This window comes from Euleptes europaea, chromosome 11, assembly GCF_029931775.1.
Source record: "Euleptes europaea isolate rEulEur1 chromosome 11, rEulEur1.hap1, whole genome shotgun sequence".
Taxonomy (NCBI): domain Eukaryota; kingdom Metazoa; phylum Chordata; class Lepidosauria; order Squamata; family Sphaerodactylidae; genus Euleptes; species Euleptes europaea.
This window is the reverse complement of record NC_079322.1, coordinates 40437558-40464370: the sequence shown is the minus strand read 5'-3', so window position 1 is coordinate 40464370 and position 26813 is coordinate 40437558. Positions and strand designations below refer to the sequence as shown.

The 26813-nt window shown below is 44.1% G+C and overlaps 1 protein-coding gene across 1 annotated transcript in view; it reads right to left on the bottom strand.

Annotated features, from left to right (window-relative positions):
* The window catches only part of JAZF1 (JAZF zinc finger 1), a 150796-nt gene extending 124321 nt beyond the window's left edge, over positions 1–26475 (bottom strand). The window contains exon 1 of the mRNA XM_056857591.1: positions 26243–26475. Coding sequence (XP_056713569.1) covers positions 26243–26357 — 115 coding nt within the window. The 5' untranslated portion in view covers positions 26358–26475. The remainder of the gene's footprint in view (positions 1–26242) is intronic.
* Between the last annotated feature and the right edge of the window lie 338 nt (positions 26476–26813).

Sequence of the window (26813 nt, the reverse complement as noted above, 5' to 3'; positions counted from 1 at the left end):
TTGACACTATCTGAATGGAGACTAATAATCCAATCATTAACCACTAAACAGAGAATATGCAATTAGGCTGCCAAAAGGCAGATTAAAAAAACCCTTTAAACATCAAATTGCAGATGCAAGTAAGTTGCTATAAAGACAACATTAGCCATTCATTAGTAGTATATATGCCTTAATAATACAACCCAAGATAATTATTAATACAAATAGATGTCTTTAACTTTTTTACTTAAAAATCTGCACTGACAGCAGGGACACTACAAATAAATCTAGAAAGATTAATTTGTTTGTCACTATTTGCAAAGGAAGCTGGCAACAGCTACAGTGCCTATTACAAAGATGGTAGACATGTTCAACCAAAATATGGAACATCAACTGGTTACCTAGCAACAGCTCAGCTAAAGTGGCTCAAGATTCTAGTCAATCAGATGTAAATTTCACTGTGCTATCCTCAAATACTGATTATAGTGGCTCCCTTGAGATGTAAATTTTATGGGTAAATTAAATGTAAATGTTGACAAAGCTGAAAAGAAATTCTGAAGATTAGCATAATTTGCATTGACAGAACTACAGTGTTAGACTTTTGCCAGACAAGAGCAAATGAAAACTGAAAAGCCATATTCTCCAGTATTTTGTTGAACAATGCAGCAAACGCAATTCAGACGAGTGGAAATCAAGGATAATTGCAAGTTTTTAAGAGGAGGAGAGGCTTACATTTTCCAAGGTATAAATGATTTTGTCAATAAAAGGAGATTACAGCACATATCCTACTTTAAGTGTAACAGACAAGACTAGGAATTACACATGGTTTGTCATTACATGGACAAGCCTGGTTATCTTTGGGTTTACAGATCCCCCCTCCCTTTATTCTCATTCATGTGCAGCTCAAAAATTTCTGCTTTCACAGTGAACCAAAGTTTATTTCCTCCAAGCCCCAAACTATGGCATGTTTTCTTCCTTCAAAAGCAAGATTCCAAACTATTGCTAAAACCTGGTTTTTCAAATCCTGATTTGGAAGGAAGAGAACAAAGTACATTTTGAGGTTTGAATGAGACAAAAAAATAGTTGCAGAGAAACGGGGTGGATAAAAATCAATGGTTGTTTAAAAAAATAAACAACCCCCCCCCACACCCAGGATTTTAAAAATTTAAATCAAATTTTTAAATCAGATTTTTTAATAAAATGCTTTTTGAGGAAAAACCTATCGAACAGCACATTCCTGACCTTTAAGGACCTTTAAGGACCTTAGGAGGCCAGGCAGGTGCTGCACTGGCATTGGGGCCCTCCATGCCAGCGTCTGGGCTACTTACGCCGCTGTAAGTGGCCCCAACACCGGCGAGGAGGGCCGGACCTGGGCACCGCCATGGCAACACCACCCCGGGACAGTGGCAGGTGTTCCTGGGGTGTTCTGGGGAAGGAGCTGCAGTTAGGCAGCCTCCTGTCCCCGTTTGCCCCAGGTACGACGATGGCAAGAGGAACAAGGCTGCACCTGCTTTTTAGCAGCCTCACTTTTGTCAATGGGGCAAAAAAGCCCCGTTTGACCCAAAAAAAAAAAAAAAAGGCTCTAAAAGGGACTTTTTGTAACTTTGCTGTTTATATACTGGATAAAGGCTATCTTGTTCTTCTTTCGGTGGCCATGGAATGGCTTCCCCGCTGTCCCCAGCCGCTGCCAGCTCAGGAATAGGCTGTAAATATAGTTTTCTATTTAAGATACATCATAGTCCAAATGTTATTCATCATGAAATAAGGATTAGTTTTTAATTGTGTAGCATGAGACTGTATATTCATGCAATGTTTAAATTTTTTTTTTGTAAACGAATTCCATTAATCATTCACAATGTTTCTGTAAGAGGTTTCTGTAAGATTATTTTGGGCAATTTTTCTATCTAGCAGATATTACCACAGATACTTGGTTTTGCAGTTCTCAAAACTGTGAATATGTGTCTGCAGAAATAACATGCCTCTTCTTCACAGCAAAAAATGTCATAAAATAAGCATACAGAGTTGAGAAAAAGACCTTAATCCCATTGTTCCTTTGCAAATCTGTGTACACAGAATGAACGCCTACCTCTTAAGTGCTAAATTTCAAGAATTTCAATGAATAGAAGATTGTTTGGCGTGGAATAGATCTACATAAGGAATTAAGTGTGAGAAGGGAGGGTCAAGCAGTAAAAATTAAAGTGAAACCTTTTGAGCAGAATACTCCATAAGTCCAGGGATTTTTGTGTGTATAGCCTGAGGTTTATCATATTATCCTCTCCCCGGAGGAGAAAAATCTATAATGGAAGCAGGCCGTAAAAGAGACCCAGTTTGGGAATATTTTAATGAAGTTCCTCTTCCTATGGATAAGGCAAAGGTAAAACTAATCTGAGCAGTTATTACTCTAAAAAGGAAACCTTCATCCGGTTTAAATATTAAGATTATACCAGCAAGAATGAGTCTTTATGTAGAAAACCATTATTTAAATCTAGTCTTACTGACTACCAATTTAAATTGTGATTTAAATCAGGATTTAAATTGGATTGAAATCAAATCCACCCTGCTGAGAAACTAGACTTCCTAAATTTTTTAGCCATATGTAATGGGGAAAGGTGTACAAATCCAAGGGATTTCTATGCTTATTTGCATAATTTCTATTAATTAATTAGATATGTATAGACTACCTTTCTTTGGACAAATTGACACAAGGCAGTTTACATAATAAAATATATATTGTAAAATACTGCAGTAGCTCAAATGCAACTTTCTTAATATAAAATTATCAAAAGATCATCAGGAAGCATTACAAACAGATTATATTCCAGTAAAACCTCTCCTAAATAAAAGAGACTTTAAAAATGTGTGGAAAGAGAGGAGGGAGGGTGCCCATTCCATGATTCAAGGTCAATATCAAAAGATTGTGATATTATGAAGGGAAACTCAGCTAACTTACTGGTTAGCCAACTAGAGAGGAGAGCATATTAGTTTATGTACAGATGACGAAGAGTTATTTAAAAAAAAAATCAGATGGTTTATGTGAATTGGCATAACCCAACCAAACTTTCCACTGAAATCAACAGGGGCTTAAGAGTGCTTAATTTTTGCTAGATTGTGACCTTCATTTTAAAAATATTTTGCAAATAATAAAGCAACTGATGATCACAGCAGTAAAAAATTAAGCTGGGAAGCTAACATTACAGTTCACCTCACCTGCCCACATATTTTGGCAGTTTAAAGAATTTTCCTTCCCAGCTAGCTAAAAAAAGCTGCCAGCAGCAATATTTCTACAGTACACACACACACCCTAACAATTCTATGGGAAGAGAATTTGTGCCCCACAGTATTTTCTTACAAGCTAAATAAACAAGCATGAGGTATTATTTATTTGGATTTGTATCTTACCTTGCCTATAAGGGCAGGTAACCATTCTAGAACAAGATCAATAAAAGATTAAACAAATTTTATACCTATGGCAAACTAAAACAATCTCCTTCCTGTTATCCAATGCTACTAAATGAAACACTAGAAATTCAATTGCTGGCCTAGTGCTTATGGGGAGCAGGGCCGAGCCCCCTCTGACTCCAAGACCAGACCCCCCAGTGGCCGAGCCTCCCCTAATGTTCCCCCCAGACCTTGATTTGGAATAAGGCACAGAGACAGTAGCTGGATAAAATGGCCACAACTTTATTGTTACAGCAATAGGCATTGGCATGGCATTGGGGGAATGAAAACCCAGAGCCGCATGCCGCCAAGGCCTGTCCGGCCCCCTCTAATGGCGGCACTGCCGGCCCTGAGCAGCACCCAGGTCCCACACGCTGACAAACCACGTTCCCCTTGCAGCTCCCCGGGCCCCCATTGGCTCGTTTAAATTCTGGGTGGGGCGAAGCGGCACAGGCGGAAGCACAGGCCGTCTCACGTCCTGTCCTTCCTGCTTCTCTCGCGCTCGCCATTTCACGGCCATGGGGGAAGGGCCTGCCCGCAAGGCAGGCTCGGGCCCCGCTCCCAGACCCACACCAACTCGGGCCTTTCCGGTGAGTCGGGCCCACTAGAGATTGGTTGAGTATACAAGACTGAAGTTGCTCTCCCTTCTTTAATGCACAGCTTCTCTACTGTCCACACAGACCTTCCCAAGCTCCTGGTTTCACACCCCACCACAGAAAGCAGAACCATGCCTATTCAGTCCCACTTCCCAAAGAGTGTTAATGGGGAAGGTAAGCTCTTCTTCCCTAAGGTGCAAAAGTGCAGAAGTGTGAAAGATTATGCCCATGCCGATATGAACAAAGAGGGAAACCTGGCAACTAGCCAGAGCCTTTAAATAGCAACACGGATATAGAGTGCAGATACAGAGTGCTATCTGTACAAATCCATCAACCAGGAGACACTTATTCAAATTTGGTACTACCCTGAGAAAAGTTGGTATACTGCAGAAGTAACAGAAAGGGGCGCCGGTGGCAGGTGGAGATCTGGGACAGCTTCAACTTTTTGAGCTCCCTGGACCTGAAGGAACAAGGCTTGAGAGTCCATTCCTCCTCAGCCTCTATGCTGTTTGTTGCCCCCCCCCCAGGGCAATTGGTTGGCCGCTGTGTGAAACCCAATGCTGAACTGCATGGATCACTGGTAAGATCCAGCTGGGCTCTTCTAATGTTCTTATGCATATATAACTGTGTAAGTTTTCTCAGAAAGGGGAAAAGATGCAAATCAGGCTGTACAAAGCAACATCATGATCTGTGGTGAGATACAGTATAAAAAAGCTTGTGACTATGTATAATTTCTGATGTATGCGTACATTCACAAAACAGTCTTCTCTACGTATGGGCAGCACTTTTATTATACAGTTTGAATTGTACGATTCGGCAAAGTAATAAATTGCATATTATTTATTTATTAGATTTTTAGCCCTCCCTTTCCCAAACAAGGTTGGGCTCAGGGCAGCTTACATCCGTTAAAATACAACAACATCTCATCCTAAATGCATATTATTAAAATCAATATACATCTTAATAATTAAACAACTAAACCAAAGAGTCCAATGGTGATTAGTCAATGAAGATTCGGTTATCCGAAGATGAAATTACCACAAGTCACTAAGTAGAAGCCTGGTTTAAATAGCTGTTTCAGCATTAAAAACATTCAGGGATCTCAAAACTTACAATGATATTCAACGATTATAGCTAATGCAAATAAAACCTCTATAGCAGGGGTGTCGAACTCAAATGTTACGAGGGTCGGATATGACATAAATGCCACATGGTTGGGCCGGGCCATGCCTCGCCAGCCCAGATTGGGACTGGGGGGTGGGGGTGGTGATGGCTGCCTTGTGGGCCTGATAAAAGCTCTTAAGGGGCCGGATCCGGCCCTTGGGCCTTATGTTTGACACCCCTGCTGTATAGGATCCCCTTAGGTGGATGGAGGACTATTCAGTCTTTCACACTGCACAGAAGACTTCTGCAGGCAGAATGGGAAAATAGGAGATTCTCCTGCATATACAGAGAAAGCAAGCTAGTTGACTGACAGTGCATTCCTAAGGAGAATAACTCCAGTCTAAGCCCATTGAAACGAATGGGCTTAGTCTGGAGTAACTCTCCTTAGGAATGCGCTGTAAAAAACCACCATGGCTAATAATGGCCTATTTAGAGATTAGAGCTCAAGTGTAATAGAACATGTTGGGTTATAAACAGGTATACAAAACTACATTTTACAAGACAGTACACATTTTAGTTTAAGTTATTACACAGTGTTAATAAGAGAAATCTAATAGCCACCAGTATTTTCCAAGAAGCTTGAAAGAGCTCAAGGCATGTATGTGCAGGAGGTGACCTGCTACAGTTACTCCCAAACTTGGATGACAACCTTGTCCACAATATTCACCCTAATGGCATCCTCCCTTTGGAACTCCTTTCTAATGGAGGCTGGCCAGCTCATTCCTGTGGCATTTAGATTGGTGGCACAGTGTCTTGAGTTTTCTGCTGAAATGCATTTGTGAGTTGAATGTATTTGTCTTTGCAGTTTTCTGCTTTTAACTATGGTGTTACACTGCTGCCTTTTAAAACTGCCCATTAATATTTTTTTTAAATAAAATCATTTTTTTAAAATGTCTGTAGCCACTTTGAGAACTTTTGGGTTGAGAAATAGGGTAACGAACGCACAAATGTGCTGAAGGGTCACAAAGTATGAGAATACATACCTCATCTAGGACTGCTGTAAGAGAATGAGAAGGATTTAGGCATCTAACAATGCAATCCCGAGTGGGTGTGGTGGTAAGGGAGTGTTCAGGGATGGTGCAGCCACGCCACCTCCTGAGCAGCTTGCTGCTGGGTGCAGCAAGCGGAAAAGACTATTTTGTGGAAAACCCTGTGAAACCGCTCCATAGGGTTTCATGGGGCTGCACCAGCAATTTTGCAGGCACAAGTTGGTGCCTGAAAAAGGGGCCATTCCTGGGGTGAAAGGGCTCTGCCCTGGGAATGCCCCCTTTGGTGCTAGCGCAATCCCTTGCACTGGGGAAATGCGGAGAGGTTGCTCTGGCGCCCAAGCCTTGTGCTGCTGTGCTGCTCCCCGGAGCTGGTGTAAGCAGCCCTGAGCTGGCATTAGTGCCAGTTTAGGTGGCGCGAGTGGCACTAACACCAGCATAGGGGTCACACCAGCTCTTATCCCGTTTTGCCCCCACCCCTTGTGAATTGCTCTGCCCAAACCCTGTAAGAGTTTAAAAACCAGCTACATTGCATTTCTGTCCCATTATCACTTCAGGGAATTCACAGTCTTACATAGGACTTCAGGCAGCTTGTCAAGCTCCCGAGCCCTGCTTAGTTTTAATGGTATAGCAGCATCAAGTGGCTTCAGACAATTCTCTGAGTTGAAGTAAAAGTACAAGGGAGTGAAAAGAATAATGGAATCATTGTGATGGAATATGGAATTCAAGTTGAAGACATAATCCAAATATAAAAGCTAAACTACATTGTAAAATGACGACACACGAGAAAAAAATAAGGCTATAAAGAAAATGTTATGGGAGAGCTTAGATTGTAATGCTAACAACGTGGCACTGTGGAAAGAAAGATCTGCCAAGGAGGTCTTCTAAAACCTAGATGGGAGGCCCCACAAAAATCTGGATAATTAACAATAACTCCTGCTCTTGGCTGATGGTCATTCAACATTTGCAGAGAGAAACAAGGAAACACAATAGATTTCTGTCACTGGGTTGAGAACCAATGCCTGTTCCAAGAATCAGAGAAGAAAAAGTCTCCCAAAGGAGTTCTCAATGTTCTTATTCAAACCCTTTTAAGAGAAAGTAAAAAATTATAATAAATCTAAGCTTTTAAACCGAGATCAGGGAGAGGCAATGATTTTCTGGTAATGCAGCACCTACAAAGATCTGACAAGAACAGCAATTCACATGTGGTTTCCTGCACCTACCCTTCTTGTACCATATATACAATGGCTAAATAGGCGGTTTAGGAAACCCAGTTTTATAGCAAAAGGAAATCTTCTGAATGTGGTGGCAAACACCAAGATCTCAGAACTGTGTCTCAAGTATATGTCCAAATCACTAAAGCCAAATTCTGAAAATTGCAGGGCCTGGGGCCGGGCAAAGAAGAGGAAGGACATTATAAGACAAAGAAGCAGCGAACAAGCCAAAACCAATGTATTTTTAGCTGCAATCAAAAATAAATCCTACATAGTACTTCCAAGTTCAGTCATTATGATCTCGCAATCAAATCACACATAAGAGGAGATTATGCTACATGTGATACTCTTGATATGCACAGTTACCATTTTGTATGAACAGGACAACACATGCCTTTGTCACCTTTGATTCACACAATCAGAAACCGAGATCTTTTTAGAAAACTATTTGTACAAAACTAAGCCGGCATTGCCTTATTCACAAAACATGGGTGACTGCACGTATGAGGAGGATCACGGCTAGCAGACTTTATGTGGTGTGACTGTACAAGGCTTGAAAAATCTGACTAACTGGAAAGAGTTTGGTTGATATAGGTAAGAACCAAATATCCAAGTCAAACACTGTGAAATCCAACGTAACCCAACGTTCTTGAAACTAGGAAGGGGGGGGGACCCCGATGTGAATATGGCCAAATAATTTTGTGTCTTAATGGCAATAGTCCAGGCTTGATGTTTCCACAAAGGTGTGGGCTATGGCAACACTGACAGAGAAGGATAGGATTCTGATGTCTGATATCAAATGAAATTGTGGTTAAGTAATAATATGCATTAATGGCTTGTTGCAAGGGTTGTATGCACATCACACTCCTATATCCTTGTGCCAAAAATCATGGTCTAATGCTAACTGCAGTTTTATGTGATGCATGCATGCAGGGTCTTAGAATAACCAAAGCTAGAACCAGGATTCCAAAACTGGATTAAACCCTTGTTTGGGGTCCTGGTGCTGCCCCCAGCCATCGGCTCAGCCCTTCCCCTCAGAAATGAGCTGTAACTGATGGTCAATGGAAATTGACCCTCCGTGCCCTTACTGTTGCTAAAAGACTTATATTACAACACTGTAAAGTTAAATTCCCACCTCCAGTAATCCAATTGATTGAGGACCTTACAACTTTATCATTATTTGAATGTATGGCAATTGTGAATGGACATATTTTTCCATACTAGGAAAACTTTTATAGATGCTTATCTCTAGACTTGCCACCTTTGTTGTTATATTTTATTTCTGTTTGGGGTAATTACATTTAAAAAAAACCCCAAAAAAACCCCACCATGTGTCTACATTTGCATGTCATGGGTAACTGGTGTTAATGCTTGACTGTGTTTCTTGGCACAAGAGGAGGAAAGGAATGAGACATGCAACAAACCAGGTTCATGAGCTCTTTTTTCTTAACTGCAGTAACATCTAAATTAACCCTGACAAATGCCAACCCAGTTTCTTGTATTAGATGAAGTAACACAAAAGTAAAATGGTGAAAAATGGCACAGTAATATGTTGGAGATATCTCTAGGTCGAAGGACATTTTCAAGTAGTAACATCAACAAAATTTCTAACTTGGGAGATGCAAGGACTCAACATCTAGAAATTGTATGATTTCATAACATTTGAGAGACACTCTCTAAAAACTTCATGTCTACATTGCAACAACTGAAAAAAACTAGTAAAGTTAATATAGGCAATTCTGAAGAACCAGAACTATCAAAGTAGAACACTGTACCTATGCAGAACACAAATCAGTAGTATCTAGTGTAACTGGAGTATAGGGCGGGGGGAATGAAGCATATGAAGACTTGGAATGTGTGGACTGCAGAATGAGATATAATCAGATCCAAATCCCAAAGAAGATCCTACAGAAGAATGCCCTAGATTTTCAAAGTATTCTTGTTATTTCTGCTCCAAAGGCAAGTATGAATTGAGGGTTGAGGAGTAGGCACAGATTTCATTCTTATGAGAACTCCTTTATATTACTTTGCAACCTGAAGGATTAGCTGCCCTATTTGAACAGCAGATAGGCAAATATAATTTGATGTTAAATAATCATGTTTTCTACCTCCAGGATTTTAGAGAGGTAAGCTAAAACTAATTATACCACTGTTGTAATGAACGCTGTGTGGACTTTAGGTAACCTCCTTTACACAAAAGATAACAAAATGCTTTACAGCCAAGGTCAAACGGAAGAAAACAGAAGTAACATTTCTGGTAGAGCCTTCTGGATCAGACCAATAGTACATCCAGGCCAGTGTACTGTTTCACACAACAGCCAACCAGTTTTTTGGGAGGGCCAAACAAACAGGACACAGAAACCAAGGCCTTGTCCTGATGCTGCCTCCCAGCACTGGTATTCAGAGTTCTAATCACAAACTCCAGCATTATGTGTAGCTTGGTCCTAAATTCCAGGAATTATGAAGAGCTCTTCTAAAAAGGGTGGTTGTTTTTAGGGGAGGTGTCTCATCTAAAGGCAAAGAGATTTAAGATGGAAAACACGCTGCTACATGATTCAGTACATAGTGAAGATGCAACTGTCAAGCTCACTGTTCATCCAGAAAGTAGGCCTTCTGTACATGTACCACTGCCCTCTACTGTGTGCAACCAAAATAGCAGGAGAGGGCTTTGACAACAACAATTACATTTGTTTCAATTAAAATGAAAGGGACATCTAAGCCAAAAGTGGGGTTGTGCCGTTGAAGGAATGTAGCCACAAAAGGTAAAGGACAACCAAAACACAAAAGAGAGGAAATCTGGATGAGAAAGAAAATAAGGATGGGCACAAAGGGGTGTGTGTATTAGCCTATCAAGAGAAAAGGTAGCCATATTATTGGAATTATTTTCCTGATGTTTGTGTTCTATACAATCATCTCTTGACAATTACAACAACAACAAGAAGAAAACAGTCATTTAGAAATATATTCAATCTTCTTAAAAGCCTCGAACAGGAAACTATTTAGATTGATTTGTGTGCACAATAAATGTGATCCTTCTCTATTCACACAGTAGGACTGTACCAAATGTGAATGGGCATTTGCTCAAAAAGAAATAATAATCATAGTAGCAGCAGTAGTAGTAGTAGTAGTAGTAGTAGTAGTAGTAGTAGTAGTGATAATATTTTATTTAAATCCCGCCCTCCCCTGGTGAACTGGGCTCAGGGCGGCTAACATCAATCTACATAAAAAACAATAATGAATAATATAATATACATAACAATTTTAACATCACTGAATTTAAAACAATTTTAAAACCACTGAATTTAAAATACCATATTAGTTCCAGCCAAGGAGTGATGTTATTTCGGTGGCTGTCAGCCAACCATGGTGTTATGCTTCAGGAGGAAAGAGACGGATGGGGGGGGAAAGCCAAAATGGAAATGGGAAAGGGAGATGGGGGAAAGGATAGGGAGGGGAAGCGGGCGGGGGGGAAGAGGCCAGCTTCAGATGTAATCATCAACCATAAGCCTGGTGGAACATCTGTCTTACAAGCTCAGCAGAGCTGAGTCAGATCTCGCTGGGCGCAGTTCTCATAATACAGAGAGTTACACCAGGCTGGGGCCAATGCTGAAAAAGCCCTGGCCCTGGTCAAGGACAGCTGGATGTTCTCTTTCTGATCCCTTCCATTTCTTCTCTTTAATTTCTTTACTTATTTAATGTCCTTTTTCATTGTCATAGTCTCATTTGTATTTCTGGAGTCTGTACAAGCCTCTTGTTATGACAGATAATTGTTTTTAAGTCATAAAAGTAAAATATTTATGCAGCCAAAGTTATCAACAAGAATATTTAGCTTCCAGCCTTCCAAATCATATCTCCTGTCTGCAGGAGTGCAGTAACTGTTATCTTTAAAAGTAATCCTATTTTATGTCACAAAATGTTCTTTCCCTTAGTAAATGGACACTATAAAAATCATAAGAACACACTTGTTGAAGAAATACATGAAAAGGTACCTGTACACAAAAACAGTCGTCATGCTTCTAACTCATGTCCTTTTGCCAGTTTAAGATTAAAGTTGGCAGGGGTATGATGAGCAGGCATTCTTATTGTACATGGCCCATTAGATCTTCAGTGGTGGTGGTAAGTGCTATCAAGTCACAGCTGACATACGGCAACACCGTAGGGTTTTTAAGGCAAGAGACATTCAGAAGTGGTTTGCCATTGCCTCCCTCTGCGTGGGCTGAGAGAGATCTGAGAGAACTGTGACTGGCCCAAGGTCACCCAGCAGGCTTCATGTGGAGGAGTGTCAGTTAGAGTAGACAATACTGAGACAGTTGAAAATGTAAGCAGTTTCACGAGTTCCTATGCTTTGGTTGTGGCAAGACTAGCATATCTGGGGATTCTTCAAAGTTTACTGAGATTCAATATTGTTGGGCCAGCAGTCAAAATGCCTGTTCAAAAACAGACACACTTCCTTGGCCAAAAATTGTCATGTGTATGTGATGTGCGATTAGTGTCTAAAAAACATAAATGGATAGGGTATTCATCTATCTGAGAGGAAGTTAATTAGTATTTATTTGAATATGCACAGTGTTCAAATTGCCCATTTTTCATCTATAGTTGACCAGGATTGCCCAAGCTAGCCTGATCTTGATAGATCTCAGAAGCCAAGCAGGGTTGGGCTTATTTAGTACTTGGGTAGGGTGAGAGACCGCCAGGGAAGTCCAGGGTTGCGATGCAGAAGCAGACAATGCAACCATCTCTATTTGTCTCTTGCCTTGAAAACTCTATGGGGTTGCTATACGTTGGCTGTAACTTGAGAGCATTTCTCACCACCACCAGTTGTTCTTTGCCACAGACTAGAAACCATTTGAGGATGGTTACTTCAGAAGTGGGCCAACTACAGCTTCTTTTAACATGGCAAGCACCATTCCTTCTTGTTGTGAATTATTAATAATTTGCACCATCCAATGTATCAGTCCAACCCTAACAGGTTTTATGGTCCACAGAGGGCATAAGACTAATGAGCAGACACCTCTCCTCTGCAAGTATCCCATCTTGTCCTCAGGCTGAATTGACAAGATTGAGAAGAATCCATATGAATCCGGCCAGTAGAAACCTTAGGAGCATGCATTATGACTGTTGTTAACATGAAGTCCAAGTTTAATTGGATGTGAACAAGTTTATACAAAATGTCTCGCAAAGTGGTCACAATGAGCTACTGGGGTTCTCTATTTGCTCTCAGGACCATCTTCAGATACACACAAATTTATTCCAGGCATTCAAAGATGCAAAACACTAGCATGGCATTCTACCACTAACAAATTCTACTAAATATATATAGATTCCAAAAATCTAAATACAAATACAAAATACAAAACGTATTACTACTAATACACACATATACACCACACAGGAACATCATAATTCATAGCACAGATAATTGGTAATCAATTTACTTGCCACATATATGAAGTATTTATCCTCAAAACTGATTTCCTAGAGGTGCCCAATAGACAATGCCTTACTGGACGCCTCTGTCAATATAGCTATGAAATACCATATCTGTATTTTGTTGCCTACATGTTAATATGATTGTGTTTACACCTGACAGCAGATCCAGAAAATGTGCTCGAACTGGCTCTCTCATTGTTCAGTCTTATTTTTGCAAATTATCCTTGCACATGGTGAAGAAGAAGAGTTGGTTTTTATATACTGATTTTCTCTACCTTTTAAGGAGAATCAAACTGACTTACAATCTCCTTCCCTTCCTGTCCCCACAACAGACAACTTGTGAGGTAGGTGAGGCTGAGAGACCAGATGGCTTCATGTGTAGGAGTGAGGAAACCAACCCGGTTCACCAGATTAGAGTCTGCCATTCATGTGAAGTGGGGAATCAAACCCGGTTCTCCAGTTTAGAGTCCACCGCTCTTAACCACTACACCACCCTGGCTCTTCAATAGACCCAATTTGTCCCATTTTAATTAAAAAATAAGTCAGAGCTTAAATTATAAGTTAGACAGACATTTGATCAGCATTTAAAATGCCTCATCTTGTGGGAAAAATCCTAAATTAAAAGAAAGTAAATTATAAACACTGTTTTATAAATTGTAATATTTCAACTGTGATATGTTAGCTGTATTGAACCACATGGGAAGATGGGATACAAATATTTAAATAAATAAATATTCCAAAATGTTGATAGCATGATCATATACATGATCAGCAACAAAGGAGAAGGCCAGCAACCACATGGCCATAAGTTAAAAATGTTGTATATACTATATAGTAAATTAAAGGGACTATATTAACTAATGAAACTCTGAGAATGGGAAAATAATAAAGCATAGAATTGTGCATTGAGAAAAAAATTTTGTTATAATTTTGGATCTGGGATTTGGGGAGGCTTTATCATGACTGCTGGTTTTTGGGTGGGACATTACTTGTTCATGTTTCAAATCCATGTGTTTTTTCAGGTTCTAGATTTTCAATGGGGAACCAGTTTGAGGGTCTGGGGCAGCTGTCTTAAAAGATAATGGCACCACGTTTTCACAGAACATAGTCCTCCCTCTAATCTAAAGACTTTCCCAAGTTTCAAAAGAAATGGATGAAGAGTCCAACACTATGGGCTCCTGAACAAGTGCCCCACTGTCATGCTACTTGCAAAGGAAAAAAGGGCTTCGCCCCCATGAAGGAGGGAGGGAAGGAGAAGAACCAGCCATCCTCATGGCCCTGCTGGGCCCTGCACCTGGCTTGTGCTGGCCAGGAGCCACCTTTCCCAGAACACTGTCTGGGAAATTCAGAGAATCAAAGAAAAACAAGACACCTGCTGCTACTGATGGTAAGCACCCAATCACAAAAACCTATATGGATTTTTCAGGGGGTGTTTTTTGTAATGCCCAAGAATCCTGTTTTTGTGTAACCATTCTAGAAAATCACAGCAACAACCCAAAACAGAGATGTTCATGTATATTTTTGGCTAAGGAATTCTGGAATGGACACTCTTAGTATGGAGTTATTTTGCAAGTGGGTCCTGGAAAGTACAGTAAGCTTGGAAGGGGGTCCCAAAAAAATGGAGAACTGCTGCTCTAAGCTAATAGAACACAATGGAACTGCTGGAGAAGTAAGTGAAGGCAGAAATGCAATGTTAGGCTCATGCTGTAAGTGTCAAAATGACTGGTTTGGATTCAGCTAAATGTTTCTGCAAATGGAAGGATTTCAATTCATGGAGCATTACTTTCACACCTTCCCACTTCTGCTGCAGCCCCAAATGTCCCCTGAAATGCTATTTCTTGGGTTCTCCAGGAGCAACATTTCAAGGAGCAGTTTTGTGTTACAGCAGGAGTAGGGAGGCAACAAACTCATGCTCTGAGGGTGAATATCCTCCCACCCATTGAAATGTTCAGCTGGACCAAAGCCACTGTCCAGGTACAAAGAAACACATCAACACCAACAACCATCTACCCAATCCATTAATTACATGGTGTGTATAGATCCTGGTAATGCAAAACATATCACAATCTATAACAGTGGCGTACAGTCTTCTGATAGTACCCACTGAAATGGAAGGACTAACATTTAAGGATGAACTATAGTATACATAAATAGCCAAATCAGGATTTGCACCAGTTTGTTCCATATTGGCAGTGGTGTCTAAAAGCATCTTATGCAATCTCTATTGTTTGCTTTCTGAATAATTCATTTGCTAACTGACTAGGAAAAGTTTAGCGTCTCCTGAGGGATTTAAAACTACTAACGGAATATATACAACAGCCAAAGTGAAAAGATTGTTGAACTCAGCGAATTCACTCTCAAGACATGCAACAGATACCATGATAATGTTATCAAGGATCTAAATGCATTTTGGGCCAGCTGGACAAGGAGGGGGGGGGAAGGATGAAATTGATAGATACAATTCTTGCTTTAAAACCATTATTTTATTTAAGCATTTGTGAATCTTAAGAGGCATGTCAGTGAATTAGTTTTAAACATACGATAGAAAGTATTTCTATATGATATTAAGAAAAAACAGATTGCCTACACATTTTCTACAAATTTCATATCCAACAAAATATACAAAGATGCATTTTGTAAACTATTAGGCCACCTCCTCTCCCATATGGATCCGCTTTAGAAAACTACCTTCACAGAAGAGACGACTTAATTTTTTTTAACTTGTAAAAAGGGCCCTGCTGTATCAGAAAGGTTAGATTTATCCATTTACTCAAAAGACTCAGAGATATGTGGAAAAATATGATTTGGTAAATTAAAATCAACCTAATGGAGAGTAAAGCTGCTCCAGAAGAGATGGAATGTTGACTGCAGCCAACTTTCAGTTAAAGGGGAAAAAAAGGAGAGGAGGAAGAAGCTTGAGAGCTCAGAAACACGGATATTATTGGGAAGTATTTCCAAACTGTTCCCCATCTTCCATAATTCCTCACAGGCCCTCCTCTTGTAGTTTCTATTGTTGAATTACACTGTGCAATTAGCTGTCAAAGAACATCCACTATACCAAATAAAATATAAATCTAAACCTGCTTTTCAAGATGAAAGCAAATCTAGGTCCATAATCTATTACAACATCTATATGTGTACTGCAGGAAAGTATGAAAGAGCACAGTTAGCTCACTAACTACATGTACAAGGATTTAGTAACAATTCAACACAAGTCTAATTAGAGTATTCACATATTATAGAGGCCCTAGTCATTCACTTTTTTGCCATCAAGTTACATCTGACTTATGCTGACCCCTTGGGATTTTCAAGGCAAGATACATTCAGAGGTGGTTTGCCATTACCTGCCTCTGTGTCGTGACCCTGGACTTCCTTGGTGGTCTCCCATCCAAATACTCACCAGGCTCAACCCTGCTTAACTCCTGAGATCTGACGAGATCAGGCTAGCCTGGGCACTCACATATTGCACCTACCCAATCTAATAGCCACCAAAGAATCACACTCCAGAATCACCAATTCACTGTGCAACCCTAAGAATTATGCCCGTCTATGTACATACAAGGGTGTGACTCCACTCTGGATTGTACTGCCAACTGGCTATTTCTTTCTTGTTGAAAACGTTTTCTTCTTGACCTGCATTTATCATGAATTTGCAAACATCCCGGACCAATATCACGAGGAAGTTTAAATTGCCCCTATCGTTTAGATCAGATGTTGTCGCTAAATTCTGAAATGAGAAATTCTCAAACGCTTTTAAATATGCAAAGCTATATTTTGGTCAAAGGTGAAGGCTTTCCCCAACATATTCCTTGTCTTGTTGTTCTAGATTGCTCACCCTTCTCAAAATTAGGGCTGTTTCATAATTTATGTTCCTCCACAGAGGGAGTCAGCATGGTGTGGTGGTTAAGAGTGGTGGACTCTAATCTGGAGAACCAGGTTCAATTCCCCACTCCTCCACATGAAACCTATTGGGTGACATTGGGCCAGTCATAGTTCTCTCAGAACTCTCTCACCCCACACAGAGGAAGGCAATGGCAAACCTCCTATGAATATCTCTTGCCTTGAAAACCATATGGGGTCACCATAAGTAAGCAGCGACTAGAATGGCACTTTCCATCACCACCACAGAGGTACTGATAGCTGACAGTATGAAAATAAAATATGTCAATAGAGATATGCAGCACAGGACTCTGGTGAAAGTGCTACCACCTTCCTCAAATTGCAAAACAAAAGCACTGTTAGAAAACTGTGTATATGTCAGACTGGTACCCAACAAAAGTACAATGAAAACATAACCTGAAATGTCTCTTACAGTGCATTCCTGAGATCTAAGGGAGAAAGCCCTTAGGAGGCCAGGAAGGTGCCATGCCGGCATCTGGGCCCCCTGCGCCAGTGTCCGGGCAACTAACACCAGCGTTAGTGGCCAGAACACTGGTGGGAAGGGCCAGGTGCTGGTTGCGGGGCGCTGCCGCGCAGCGCTGCCCCAGGACGCCGATGGGGTATTCTGGCGGCGGCCGAACACCATCAAAGGCTGTGCCTGCGTCCTGGGAGGTTATTATCCAAATACACAAGGATCTGAGCACATAAAAAGTTGCAATTTGGTACCCCCAAAGTAAAATTCAGACTGATTACTAGAAATGCTTAAAATCAGGACATTTTTGCCTGTCTCAGGATGTTCCTTGGAACAGTGGACAGGCCTCCAGCACAGGACAACTGAAGGCACAGATGGTTTTTCCACACTGGGCTTTTGATGCAGCTCTGCTTCTTAACTAGATCAGGTCCCTTCCTCCTTACAAACAGTGTCATTTTGGGTTTTTCAAACCATCTTTGCAGTTAAGAAAATGAGCTGCATCAAAAACATGGAGCCAGTATGCTCACAATGTTAGTGGAGTTCCACACCAGCCTTGCCTTGGATTATGAGAATTTGCAGTGGCAACAAAGAAAAATCTGAAAACACTACATATGCTACATATGTATGGGACTTCTCTGTCTCACACCAATGCTGCACTTATATGCAGTTACTCCAGTCCAAGCCAATTGATTTCAGTGGACTCAGACTGGAGTAGTTTGTGTTGTAGCAGCCTTAGATGGTGGGAGGGGGAAGAGTAGTTCCAACTGCAGCCAGGAATGCATTTGTACTTGCAGAATACAAGCTGCATATACCATTTATTAAAAAATCATTGTAGCCCCATACTCTGCTTTGCCATCACTAGATCCAATGTCAAAACAACTTTAACTGATCCAAGTGCAAAATCCAGCAATTGATAAGGAAGCTGGCACAAGTAACAGCAGCTGTAGTGAATGGATAACAGATGCTCTCTTCTGTTGCTTTTTCTACCTGTGATGGGTCTTGTTTCCTGCAGCTAGTAACCACCTGCCTGTAGCAGCCTCCACAGGAATCTCTATCCAACTCAACCAGATCACTTTGCTAAGAAGTGGTGGAGCAGTCTGGATCGAGACAGAAGAAGAGTTGGTTTTTATATGCCAACTTTCTCTACCACTTAAGGAAAAATCAAATCGGCTTACAATTACCTTCCCTTCTCTTCCCCACAACAGACACCCCGTGAGGTAGGTGAGGCTGAGAGAGCTCTAAGAGAGCTGTGAGTAGCCCAAGGTCACCCAGCTGGTTTCATGTGTAGAAGTGGGGAAACAAATCCAGTCCACCAGATTAGCCTCAGCCTCTCATGTGGAGGAGTGGGGAATCAAACCCGGTTCTCCAGATCAGAGTCCACCACTCCAAACCACTGCTCTTAATCACTAAACCATGAGCTGGCAAAGCCAGAACAAATAGCATTATTATGTATTTATATGGTGCCATCAATGTGTGTGTTACTCCACAAAGGACAAGAAAATAGTCCCCTGCCACAAGAAACTTACAATCTAAAATAGGTCAAATAAGGATAAAGCAGGATCAGAGATGAAGGAAACAAAAAAACAATTCTGAGTGTTTTTTTTAACCTAAAAGCAACCAGCACCAGTTCCATCTATGACCCAGTTATGATTTAGCAGTTTTAGTGCATATAGAGTTAAATATTTTTTCCCAGCGACAGTTCGGAAAATCTTGGTCAGGGTGGTCTTTCTCAGCCTAGATTTCTGATTTGAAAAAGAGGACAATAAACAGTGAGGAGTAATTGGATTGTTATGAGCCTGAACAGGAAAATATACTGAAGGTGTATGCTATGTAAAGCACTATCCTGGGAAAAGTTTAAATCTGTTTTCTCTGTAGCCTAGGCCTTAGTTACGGCAGGTTTTGATCTTTAACACTTTACACGGTCTGGGACCTTTGTACCTTCAGAACCATCTCTCCTGGTACCCCCCCCCCCAAAGAGCTCCACAAATAACAACCTTTTGGTGGTCCCCAGACCAAGAAGTGTACGGCTGTCCTGGCCTGGTGAGGCTAGTTTAGGATTGGCAGGTCCCTCTTCACTACTGGCGGGAGATTTTTGGGGCGGAGCCTGAGGAGGGTGGGGTTTGGGGGAGGGGAGGGACTTCAATGCCATAGAGTTCAATGGCCAAAGCAACCATTTTTCTCCAGGTGATCTGATCTCTATCAGCTGGAGATCAGTTGTATTAGCAGCAGATCTCCTGCTACCACCTGGCAGTTGGCAACCCTAGACTAGTTCCTAATTCATAACTGCTTAAAGAGTCAAGGTCTTCATCATTATTAATAAATTTGTTCGTTTTCTTAGTGAATTCTTTTGAACTGAGTACTTTATTGACATTATTAAGAGTGTTCGTATTCCACCTAACTCGAGGGAGACAGGTCTCATCTGGGGCCATGCCATCATAACGCTGGTCTAGGCGTAACTGATTGGATAGGTATGAAAGATGTAGTGCCAATGGAAAATGATCCCCATCATAGGAGGAAACCTCAAAAGCTCGCAACTTTCACAATAGGTTTTTTGATATTATATAATCGATGGTGCTTCTTTTATCTCTTGACCAGAAAGTAAATTCAGCTGGGTAGTCAGACATTACCATGCCATTAAGGACTGCAAGGTCCAATTTAAGCATGGTCTGAGATAGTTTTAATCCAGCAAGGTTGTGTTTAGCATCTTTAAATATTCTTCTGGGCATAGAGTACTGGGTCTCAGAGTTTGGTTTATAAAGATGGTAGCTAGCATATAATTCAACCATGGTAAGAAAATGTCAAGATGGGATGTTTGCAGTTAAGGAGAAGCAACTGAAACAGAACTCTGAATCATTGAACTGGACTAAAGAACTATCCGCCCACTGAGAATACTGCAAAATTCTCAAAAGCAAAGCCTGACATTAGCAGCAAAAATACAAGTGATCCAACAGACCTAAGTTCTGAGTACCATGAGGCAAGTTATTCCTCTTGGCAGTGTGACAGGAAAGAGATTCTATTATCAGGTCTGTTTGGGTCAGGCTATTGGGTCAGTCCTAACTAATGACTGCCTCCATCTTGAACTCTGCCATATTTCATGAAATTTGTCAGCAGAAACTCATGATCCCCTGCCATTTCTTTAGTGAAATTATCATTCACTATAATTATTTATTTATTTATTTATTTATGCATTCATTAATTCAGATTTATATCCCGCCCTCAATCCTTGGCCCAGGCGGGGCTCAGGGCAGGTAACACAAAGCAATACAAGATACATCAAGACCATAAAACATCATCCGTTAAAACTACTAAAACCATACAGAATAATTAATAAATAAAACAAGATGGCGCTTAACTAGTATGAAACCACTGAGGACCAGGCAGGGCAGTCAGAACCCCACATAATTAATAATGAAAGGTGGGGGATAGGGAGACCAGCACAGATGACAATTTGCTATTGTCCTCAGTTGTAGGCCTGGTGGAATAATTCCATCTTGCAGTCCCGTGGAACTCTTTCAGGTCTCGCAGGGCCCTGATGTTACTAGGAAGGGAGTTCTACCAGGCCAAGGCCAGGGCTGAAAATAACATCCTGTCTTGACATTTTCTGACCATGGTTGAATTAGGAACCAGCCTCACCAGGCTGGGGCCAGGGCTGAAAATGCCCTGGCCCTTGTCGAGGACAGCTGCACACTTCTTGTGGTCTGGGGACCACCAAAAGGATGTTATTTGTGGAGCATAGTGACCTTTGGGGGGGGTGTACCAGGAGAGGCGGTCCCGAAGGTATGAAGGTCCCAGACTGTGCAAAGCTTTAAAGATCAAAACCAGCACCTTGAACCTGATCCGATACTCCAGCTGGAGCCAGTGCAGTTGACAAAGCACTGGCTGAATGTGTTCCCGCACATCAGCACACTGGTGACAACCCAGCCCAAAACTCCTGACAAGATGGCCAAGGGGGCACATGTCGATGTTAAACAACATGGGAGAGAGGATCGCCCCCTGTGGCACCCCACACACCAAGGGGTGTCGCTGTGATACCCACTCCCCAAGCACCACCCTCTGTCCCCAACCATGGAGGAAGGAGCGAAGCCATTGTAAGGCTGTGCCCTGAATTCCAGCATCAGCGAGGCAGTGGTCTAGAAGACCGTGATCGACCATGTCGAAGGATGCTGATAGATCTAAAAGTATCAGCAGGCTCAACCCCAAATTCAATCAATATCAATACCTTTATTGGCATAAAATAAATATATACCTATTTAGGTAAAAAAAGGTTTTAAAACTAAAGTGGGACTATTACTTAAAATCATAAATGTGGATTAGAGTAATTTAAAATAAGTCCCAGGAAGCTGGCAACCCCTGCAGTAACCTGAGAATGACTATCGCTTAAGAGAAATCTCACTAGCTTCTTGTCAGTGCCGCCGGGGCTGTCTTTCAAGAGGGATTCAATGATCTGTTCGCGAAAGGGTGCGCCATGCTCACAGTGTAGCAAAACATGGACCACTGTTTCGGCTTGGCCATGAGCACAAGAACATAGTCTTTTCGCATGGGGGATCTCTGCATATCTGCCCCTGGTCCAGGCCGTGGGAAGGATATTTAAGCGGGCCTGCATAAAAAGGCGTCTGAGGGAGGGGGAGATCAGAGTGTGGAAGTAACCAGGTAGAGAGCTCGGGGTCATGGATATATCATAGAGTAGAGGCGAGCAAGAGCTTACGGCACTAGCAAGCAGAGATTGTTTCCCGATGTCTGTGATCCTTTGTTTTAGGATTCTAAAGGCTTGCGCCTCGGTTAAGGGAAGTAACGCCTCAAAGGAGATCCCTATGGATGTAATTTTATCCGTGATGGTCCTGCTCCAGAGGGAGATCGAGCGGTCGGAAAGCATATGCCACGTCAGACACGATGGGGTAGCAAATTAATGCTACCAGGTTTCACCATTTTGGACACAAGACCTAAAAGTATAGCAAACACACTGAAAAACACATTTTGTTGATTGTGTAGGAAACAAAATATTCCGTCTGGAACCCAAGGGCTGTCCTGATTAAGTTAGATGCAATTCTCACATTGCCATGACAAGGCAATTAATGCCATTGCATTGAAACAGTAACATTTAAACATTCAGTCTCAGCTATGGACTAAAACTGAAGTGCCTGAATAAAATGTGGATTCTACCATAGCCAGTGACAAATTTTTTTGGGATCACAGACCCACAGAGGAACCCTCTCAGATAAAAAGGGATGGCTGAGCTAGGGCTTATTCCTCTCCCTCAGATGTGGCTCTGTTCCCCACCACCAGTGCCAGGTCCCCTTTGCTTACTTGGGCCCAATCTGGAGGCAATGCAGAGGAGCAGTAGCAGCCACCATTTACTCCCCCTATGGACACAACAGATGGAAGAAGGCAGCAAAAATGAGGAGGAAGAGCAGTAGCCACGGCTGCCACTATTCCACTAGGCTGTTCCTGCTCTCCCTCTAGCTGGATGAGGCTGAAGAAGAGGAGGAAGCAAGCCTGGAATGAGCTGGCTGGGACAGCAGCGACTGCTGGCATCCAGCAGCACTTGGTGAAGACTGTGAGGTAACAGGCCTCAGGGGTTGTCTTGGTGATTCAGGCAGAAGTCCAAGATGGAACTCCAGAATCACTGCCACCCCACCCCACCTGGGCCAACCACTGCCCAAGTTTTGGAAAGGCTATGTGGCTGGATGCTTCTTTCCCCCATCAGTGTGTGTGTGGGGGGGGGAGGGCAGGGTCATGGGTGGTAGGGGCCCAACCAGTCCGAGACAGCTGCCCAGAATGCCCTGTGTCTAAGACTACCATTGGCAGGGCCCCTGCAGGGCTTTGGCATCAGGTGGTACCCAACAATGCTGGCCTTGAATTCCAGGCCTGAGTACTACTACTGACTCTGAAACAGAATATAACACATGACAAATCTTCATGTTTGGAATGTTTTGCTTTGTGTGGTCCTATCCTACAGTGTGTGTGTGTGTGTGTGTGTGTGTGTGTGTGTGTGTGTAAAGTGCTGTCAAGTCGCAGCCGACTTATGGTGACCCCTTTTTGGGGTTTTCATGGCAAGAGACTAACAGAGGTGGTTTGCCAGTGCCTTCCTCTCCTCTCCTACTAGGGGATGTAAAAACTGCTGGGAGCACTATACCTGCGCATTTACAAGCTGTTTCTAATAAGTAAACAGAATATTCTGCTGGCATGCATCCTGTTCATTGCGGTCGGTTCATAAGAAGAGCAAATCATTTCACAGATTTTTCATTTCATCCTCCCCCCACCCACAAAGTTTGGGCCTTCCTACTGAGAATCATCAAATAGAACAGCATGTCCATTTCACCATCACAGACGAGCATAATGTGCAATTTAGTTACATTTTTACTGAATAGCTTAGGGCTGTATAACCAAGATAACCACACTAAGCACTTACAAAGGCTTGCAGAGACGGAGCCCTGTGGAGGCAACATGACTCTTCCAAGGCAAGTGTTCTTAGGATAAGAATTCTACATCTTTCTTTTACAGTATTCCTTCTCAGTAGTTTTGTCACATATTTTGCAAAGTCATTTGAATTTCTCATAGTAATACGACTTCAAGAAATGCAACCAACCTCCCATCCCAGATACCAGGCGGCCTGGTCTTTCCATGCAGCACAATGATGCGGTAATGAGAGGCCAGAATAGCAAGGTGGCAGAATGGACTCTACCACTTCAGACTGCAGCAGAGGTTGCATTGTTCGGTTTTACCCAATATTCATAACCCCATATAAGTAAAAGAACTAGTACAGCATACAAGGCTAGTCTAGAACTTTTCTCCCTGATGTGGGAATCTTTCATTTGCAGAAAGGGTACTTTTACATATATATTTCTTGCCATCAACTTACAGCGGACTTATGGTGACCCCATGGAGTTTTCAAGGCAACAGATGTTGAGAGGTGGCTTGCCTTTGTTGCGACTCTGGATTTCCCTGGAGGTCTCCCATCCAAATATTAACCAGGGTTGACCCAGCTAAGCTTCCAAGATCTGATGAGATCGGGCTAGCCTGTGCTACCAAGGTCAGAGCACTTTTACATGTAGGGGAATATTAAAACTGCAACTCTCCCCATCAGAAGTCTGAAAGAGTCCAGCCCACCCTACCAATTCATTCTACTTCACGTGTAAACCAGGCCTGGTGTAAATAAGTTATGGCCCATTATGCAATTTCTAGACTACCTGTACAGTCCAATCCTAAATCCCTTTATTGAGCGGCTCCATTGCACTCACTTGTCAGCACCTTTTATGCCAGTCACCTTCCCGCATTGGATTTTGGATCCTTAGTCCCCACCCCACCCACACTGAGGGGTTTTCTATTGAAAAATGAACCTGTGAAAATCCCCACGTGAGACGACCCTCTAGCAAAGCAACGCCCTGGAACAAAACATCGCCTTCATTCAGCTCAGGAGAGGCGTCACCCTTACACTGGTGGCCTACAGATTTATCTGGGAGGGTATCATTCCCCCCTACCTGCCTTTTTAGCTGGGCCTCTCCGGCCAGTGGCGAACTGGGCCTAAAAATACTGGTTGCCAGGAGACAAAGGGTTGCCAGGAGACCCACAACCATAAGGCTATCATTTAACTTTGAAGTAAAAGTAATAAATAAAGTATAAGTAATAAATAATAAATATATAAGTAATAAATAAAATTTTCAAAAAATACATAAGTGGGGAAAAGGTAACAATAAAACTGTTAGTTGCATACAGTAACAGTATTGGAACTTCTCTATTATATTTTCAAGCTGCTGAAAGGTCGTTCGGGTCGGCCCTGGTTACTATTTGGATGGGAGACCACCAAGGAAGTCCAGGGTTGCTGTGCAGAGGAAGGCGCTGGCAAACCCCCTCTGTGAGTCTCTTGCCATGAAAACCCCAAAAAGGGGTCGCCATAAGCCGGCTGCGACTTGACGGCACTTTACACACACACACACACAAGGGCAAGAGTCCAGTTGCACCTTCAAGACGAACAGAAATATTTCCTGGCAGGGTAGGAGCTTTCGCGAGCCACAGCTCACTTCTACAGGTACACAAAAGGCCGTTCCCATTTTTCCGTACACACCGCCTGACGTTTACAGGGGCCCACTTCATCAGGGGCCCACAGGCCACGGGGCGAGCAGACCCCCCCCCCCCGCGGCCGCCAGCGCGCCCTGCCTCCGGCATCCCCGTCCGGGACTTGTGGATGGCGAGGCGGCCGCTTGGACGCTGCGCGCGACGCCGGGCGGGGAAGCGGCGGGCTGCCTACAGGTGACCCCACGCCTCCCCGCGGCAAGGCAGGGCTTCGCCTGGAGGCCCAAGCGGAAGGAGGCCGGCCGGAGAGCCCCGGCGGCGGGGGTGGAGGCTGAGTCGCTGCTGGACAGGAGGAGGAGGAGGAGGAGGAGGAGGGCTCTGCGCGGCGTGCCGGTCCTGCGCAGCGCGCAGGACCGGCACGCCGCGCAGAGCCCTCCTCCTCCTCCTCCTCCTCTCCAGCAGCGACTCAGCCTCCACCCCCGCCGCCCTCCGAGCCCCGTCGGTCCGGCCTGCCTGACACGGCGCCTCCCCGGAGAGACGCCTCTGGCGCGGGCTGGCTGGCTGGCTGGCTGGGAGGGGGGCGCCGGCCGGCCGGCCCGCCCGCCTGCGCGCCATCCTCGCCTCCACACCTAGCAACAGCGCTGACAGGACGCAGCCGCCGCTGCAGCGCGAGCAAGAGGAAGGGGAATGGCCGCCGCGCACTGGCGGCAGGGGCTCCCCTCCCCGCAGCCCCGACAGCCAGAGCCGGGGCGGAAGCGGCCGCAGGCGGCGTGCCGGACCCCTCCTCCTCCTCCTCCTCCTCCTCCTCCTCCGCTCTCCGGCTGCCCGCCTTCGCGGCCGCCCCGCCGCGCCCCTCACCCACCCAACACACCCACCCTCGTGCCAACCGGCCGGCCGGCCTCCTCCCCCTCCCCGTGCATCCCCCCCGCGCTGCAGCCTCGCCGGCCCGCGCCCCTCTCTCCCCCCCCTCTCTCCCCCGCCGCCACTCCCGCCCACCCGCCGTCCTGGCGTGGTCGGGGGTCTCCCCCCCCCGGGCCGGCCCACGCCCTTCCCTCCCTTCCCTCCCGCGCTCACCGATATGGTTGTCCTCGATGTGCTCGATGAGGTCGGCCAGGGTGGGGAAGTGCAGCCCGCAGCCCCCGAAGCGGCAGGTATTGGAGAAGAAGGAGGCGGCGGCGATGCCTGTCATGGTGTTGCATGGAGAGTTCCCCTCCCCGCCGCCGCCGCCGCCGCCCTGCGGTGCCTACTCTGCCAGGGCCGCCGGCGGGAAAGGCAGAGCGGGACCCGAGAGGGGCGATGGAGAGCGAGGGCGGGCGGGTGGGCGGCAGGAGGCGGGGGGCTGGGACGGAGAGGAGAGGAGGTGGCGGCCGCGGCTGCAGCGTCGGGAGCGGCGGAGGGGAGGGACGGGCGGCTGGGTGGGGGGAGATGAGGCAGGCGCAGCTGGGAGGAGGGACCATCGCCGCGCTGGAACAGCTGGGCAACCCCTGCCGGCGCTGCCCGCCTCCGCAGCAGGAGCCGGAGAGGGACCCAGGCCGCGCCCAGCACCTCTGCGGCGGGGAGGCGCTGGCATGGGGGGGGAGGGAGGCTCGGGAGGGGGGGACCCGGGGGGAGGGAGAGAAAAGTTGGGGGCGTGTCTCTCTCCCCC